The 5,384-nt window shown below is 56.0% G+C and overlaps 1 protein-coding gene across 1 annotated transcript in view; it reads left to right on the top strand.

Moving 5' to 3' along the window:
- The first annotated feature begins 3,318 nt into the window (after positions 1–3,318).
- ITGA3 (integrin subunit alpha 3) overlaps positions 3,319–5,384 on the top strand; it is a 33,007-nt gene continuing 30,941 nt past the window's right edge. The window contains exon 1 of the mRNA XM_077776862.1: positions 3,319–5,061. Within this exon, the coding sequence (XP_077632988.1) occupies positions 4,887–5,061 (175 nt within the window). The 5' untranslated portion in view covers positions 3,319–4,886. The remainder of the gene's footprint in view (positions 5,062–5,384) is intronic.

Raw genomic sequence — 5,384 nt, 5'->3', positions numbered from 1 at the left:
CTGTCTAGAACCCCTGCCCACCCCCCACCCCCATTAAATCACTCTCTGTCCCAGCCCTGGCCTCTTCCCTCCCTCCCCCTACCTTCATGCTGCCTGAATCATTTATACCCCAGGGCCCTGAGCTCTGCAGGAGATGCTGTAACACCCTGTCTTGTCCCTGCAAGCGCGCCCACGTGCTACCCGCCAGGTAGAGCTCCCTGCCTTTTAATAGGAACGTTCCGGAGACAAGGCCTTAGGCCACACGAAGGTTGCCTAATGGTGAGAATTTCTGTGATCCTGGCAGGAAAGGAGAGGGTCGTTACGAGGAGGGGAATTTCTGCTACCTCCCAGATCAAACTCCAGAAGGGTGCCCTGCCTTGCACATCAGACTCAGGAGAGGCGGGGGGAGGGGGCTGAGAACAGAGTTTGTTCCCCNTGGCGGGGGGAGTGCCTGGGCCAGGAGCAAGGGCAGGGAGAAGGCTACAACCTGTGTTACTCAGGGCCCAGCTGGGTCTGCAGTGGGTGGGGAGGAGGAAGTGAGTCAGTGGGCACAGCAATTCATGTCTCAGACTTCTGACTTTCCTTTTCAACCCACTGAGCCAAGACGTTTGTCCCAACAGGATCCCGGGGTGGGGGAGGGGACGGGAGCAAGAGGGTATTTATGAGACCAAGCTGGCCTCTCGCTCACCTCTACCGTGTTCTCTGATTTATGGCCATAAAGAGTACGGGGCCAACTGAATTTAGCTGAAGATGTGCTACCGCGTGTGAGGGGCCGTCACAGGTACTGGAAATTCAAGTGAAATCCACAGGGAGCACAGTGGCCATGGAGTGGGCCACTTCTGGGCCTCGGCTCTACTATTTTCCAACAAACCTGTGAGTCGGGTTTCTATAATCACACTGCAAGCCCAGACTAGAAGTCATTGTAAGGCCTGGAAGATTCTAGAGTGACTGTGTGGCACCCCCATTGCCTCCTCCCGTTTTCCCCCCCCCAACCCTAAAATACAAAGTGGTGCAGGTTTAGGCTGTTTACACTTGAGAGCTCGATGAATGTGGGGTCAAGGTGAAAGCTCAGCCTCCCCGGAAGATGCTCTGGTCCCTCTTTGACACCCCTGGTGGGTCCCAGCTCTGTGCCGGTCCGTCGTAGGTTGTCAATTAATCTTTGAGGCTGACAGATTCTGAGCCAGGGACCAGGCGCCTGCCGGTATCTAGGTCACGGGAGAAAGGAAATCTGATAAACCCATTCATGCTTCATCGCTCCTCCCTCCCTCCTCAGTAATTTGCATTTTCAACTCAGATCAGAGATAGAGACCTGAGTCTTAATTCAATAGCAGAGATCTGGTCCACTTAGTTCAACAAATATTAGGAGCCTTAGCACACATGGGACACCAGCTAGTGAATAATGAGAGATCTCCTCCAGCCCTTTCGTTGCACGGATGGGGAAATCGAGGCTCAGAGGACAGTAACTTGCCCAAGGTGAGAGGGCCGAAGAGAGCGTGCACTCAACTCAGAGGAAGGATAGTGCAAACCCAGGAAGCACTAAATAAACCGAGGCGCCTTTATAGAATCTTGACTCTGTCATTGTTGCAACGGGGGACATTTCACCGCGAACCAGCTCTTTTGCCCTCTTCTCTCCCGAGGCTCTGTCTTCCTAGTCCTTTGCTCCCTTGTCCAGATACTCCTCCTCCAAGAAGCCTCCCTGCCTCTACAGCAGAGCCCATAGCTGGCTTGCTGTCAGGCTCCCCCGCAGAGGCAGACGGACCCCACCCAAGGTATTGCTTGATGTCAAGTCTGATGACGCCACACACACGCCAGGAGTGCATGAAAAGGTTTATTATTTACATAATTGAGGTCTCCGGGGAGGGCAGGGCTGGTGTGCGGAGCAAGGTCTGAACCAGTGAGAGCGAACAAGGAAAAGAGATTGCCTTCTTGTGGTTAGGGACTGAGATCAAAGTGAACATTTGCGCTGGACAGGATTTATAGGGTTCGAATCCCCCATGGATGTCAAAGGAGGGAACACAGCCCGCAAGTTTTGTTATAAGCTCGTCCAGGTGTGGGGCAAAGGAGAAGAAGAAGGGAGGGTGCTTACAAGCCATCAGCAGTCAAACATCAAAAAATGGGACTCCGAGGGGCGCCTGGGTGGCTCACTCGGTTAAGCATCCGACTTCGGCTCGGGTCGCGATCTCACTGTGAGTTTGAGCCCCGCACCGAGCTCTCTGCTGTCAGCACAGAGCCTACTTCCGATCCTCTGTCTCCCTCTCTCTCTGCCCGTCCCCTGCTTACTCTCTCTGTCAAAAATAAATAAACTTTTTTTTTTTTTTTTTAGAGAGAGATAGAGAACGAGCAGGGGAGGGGCAGAGAGAGAGGGAGGCACAAAACTCAGCAGGCTCCGGGCTCGGAGCTGTCAACACAGAACCTGATGCAAGGGTCGAACTCACCAACTGTGAGATCATGACCTGAGCCGAAGTCGGACGCTTAACCGACCGAGCCACCCAGATGCCCCAGATAAACATTTTTTAAAATGTTTAAAAAAGGACTCTGGTTCCTCTTGATGCATGTTATTCATGCATCCTTGCTTCTCTCTGTCTACCTTTATAGCCAGGGCTCCTTCTCCACAGAGAAGAGCTGACATGCTCAAATCAACCGATGGATGAGATGAAGCCATGGATGATATGTCGCTGGAACCAGGTGGCTTCAGAACTTTGTCATGCACTTACCGTTTCCCCTTCTGCATCTCTCTAGCCCAGAGACCCTTCCAGTGCCCACTTCCAGTCTCCCTCCATCCCTGCTCGATCTCCCCCAGGTCTCTCTGACACTCCCCCACATTCCTTAGCTCGAGCCCTCCCCTGCCCCTGCTACCAGGCGCCCTGCTCTCACGCCCACATTCCCTCAGGATACTCCCCTGGAGTGGAAAAACCACCCCTCATCCCTTTCCTGCTCTCAGCCCTGGGATCGGACATGCTGGTCATTCCTGTTTGGGATGGCCAAAGAGATAACGCCTGGCACAGAGCCCATCTGTCATCACAGGACTCTCAAAGCTGTTTCAGGTGGGACCCCCACCGACACTTAGCAGCCACCCTGGCCCCTACTCTCCTGACCCTGGATGCCAGGAACATGGTGGAGGACCCCAGCCCGAAGGAGAACAAGGTAACTGGTCAACTTCCACCCAGGCCAGGAGGAGAGGCTGGGTGGCTCTGGGTGGCTGGGACAGCTCTGGAACAGATGCTGTCCTAAGGGCATACAGGGATGAATGTCGTCTCGCAGAACACCACAGAGAACGCTGTTACTGCAGCTGCTTTCATTCAGATGTCTCTGGCTGGCTGACCAACGTCTGCCTGGTACCTGTCTCTTAAAGACATAGATGTCGCCGGGAGCTTCCGGTCCTGGCCCCGACTCGAATGAGCTGGGTGATCTTGGATGTCCAGGTTCCCTCCTAAGTCAAATGAGGACGATAATCCTGACGTCACAGAGAGGCCAGGAGGATGAAATAAGAGTCTGCACGTGGAATGATTCATAAACTGTAATGTTCAAGTCCCCTTTCCAGCCTCTGAATCTAATTTTGCACTCCTAGCTCCTTATTCCTTTCCTTAAAGAGGTCTCCAAATTACACACATTTCAGGCTCCCCCCCAAACCTAGACCAGTTCCAAGTATTGTACAAATGTTACTGATTAGCACAAGTGGTCAAGGACTCTGAGGCCAGATAATACAGGATAAAAATCTGAGCTGTGTGGTCCTCACCAAGTTTCTTAACCTCTCTGAGCCTCGGTTTCCTCATCTTAAAACAGATCATCTTCCAAGGTTGATGTGAAGCTTTAGTCTAATAATCTTTGTAAAGCCCTTAGCATAGTTCTTGCTGCATGAGTGCTTACAACATAGTTTTCTTATTATTAGAAACTCTGAGATAGGGCCTCTAAATCAAATTTCAAAAGCGCCAGTGCTGAGGTGCGGATTTCTGGGCCAAAATAAGAACGTTCCTTTTGCCTGGAGAAAAGAAACGTTCAGCGGAAGTGCGTCTGTGCTTCAATATGAGAAATCTGAGTCAGATTCAAGAAAGTAGACAGTGACCTGCTCAAGTTCCCTTTCGGTTAGATCCTTCTGAGGATGACCAGACCTTTGGGCCCCGCCCACCTACCTCCACCTGGCGCCACCCACCGCACACCTAGGGGGGCTCTGTCCCTGCCCAGTCTCCAAACACTCAGTCTGAGCCCCCTCAGTGGGAGGAGGAGACGTTTGGGATTCCGCTGGGCTGGGCCCCGAAGGCAGGAGTGGAGGAGATGTGTGTACCGGCTGGGCCCAGCATCCCGGCCACACAGTGCGTTCTAAGAAGGGACGACTCATTTCCACCCCGAAGAGCTTATAAGGGATACCAGGAGGCTCAGCCCTTTGGAGCACCTGCTGTTTTGTTGCTTATTACAATTAGCAATGCTTGGTTATTACCACTGCTAAACATCTGTCTGGCTTTGCTCAGGGACCACTCCCAGCCCGGGTCAGGGTGGGCGAGGGCGGGTAGGCAAGAGAAGTAAATCTCGACAAGGACAGCGAAGGGCCTGGGTGCGAGGGAGAACGCCCAGAGACCGCCAGCCGCCACTCCGGGACTCACAGCGCCGCGGAGGCGAGTCGGGCATTCCAGCCAGCGGCGCGCGGACGTCGGTTCCCACCCAGGTCCGCCAACGCCGGGTCTCTCCCGCCGGGCCCGCAGAGGTGGCCGCGCCTGGAACCGCCGTTCGCGCAGCAGTGGCAACCGGAGCAAAGCTGCCGGACAAATCCCACCCCCGGCCCCGCCCGTCCAATCCATCTTGCTGGGGAGGTGACGCTTCTTGGGAGAAGCAAGGGGCGGGGAAGGGAAATCCAAGCCTTGGGGGGCTCTCGACAGGTGTTTGGGGGAGAAGGCGGAGCCTGGTTAGGGAGGATGAGGAGGGAGGGGCGGCGCTGCCCCTTTAAGAGGCGGTGGCGGAGCCGGGACCTTTTCTCTTTCCCCGGAAGGAAAGCGGAGCCCGGGCTGGGCGCGCAAGGTGGGGAGGTGCGGGCTGGGGCGTGGGGAGGCGGGGCGCGCGCGGAGGGCACCCCTCCCTCCGGTCTTCCTTGCGGCCCCCCGGTCCGCGCGCCCAGATCCGCCGCCGAGCCGGGATCGGAGGCAACAGTGCGGCCAAGGGGGGCGCGGCCAGGGACCAGCTAGGGGCAGGGTGCCCGGGCCGGGGGGGCGGTGACCCGGCGGCAGGGCAGGCGGGAGAACAGACCCGCGAACCTCAGAGAGGAATCTAAGAGCGCAGACCCCGAGGGGACGCGAGACGGACCGGGGCTGGGGGCCAGAAACTCGTCGGCGCTGCCGGGCTCAACGACGCGGCCCGCGGTGGCGCGGGCAGCAGGTGAACAAGTCTTCACCCCCAGCCCCGCACCCTCACCCCCT

Source organism: Crocuta crocuta, unplaced genomic scaffold (assembly GCF_008692635.1).
Source record: "Crocuta crocuta isolate KB4526 unplaced genomic scaffold, BGI_CrCroc_1.0 scaffold352, whole genome shotgun sequence".
Lineage (NCBI taxonomy): Eukaryota > Metazoa > Chordata > Mammalia > Carnivora > Hyaenidae > Crocuta > Crocuta crocuta.
This window is presented reverse-complemented; position numbering and strand designations above follow the sequence as displayed.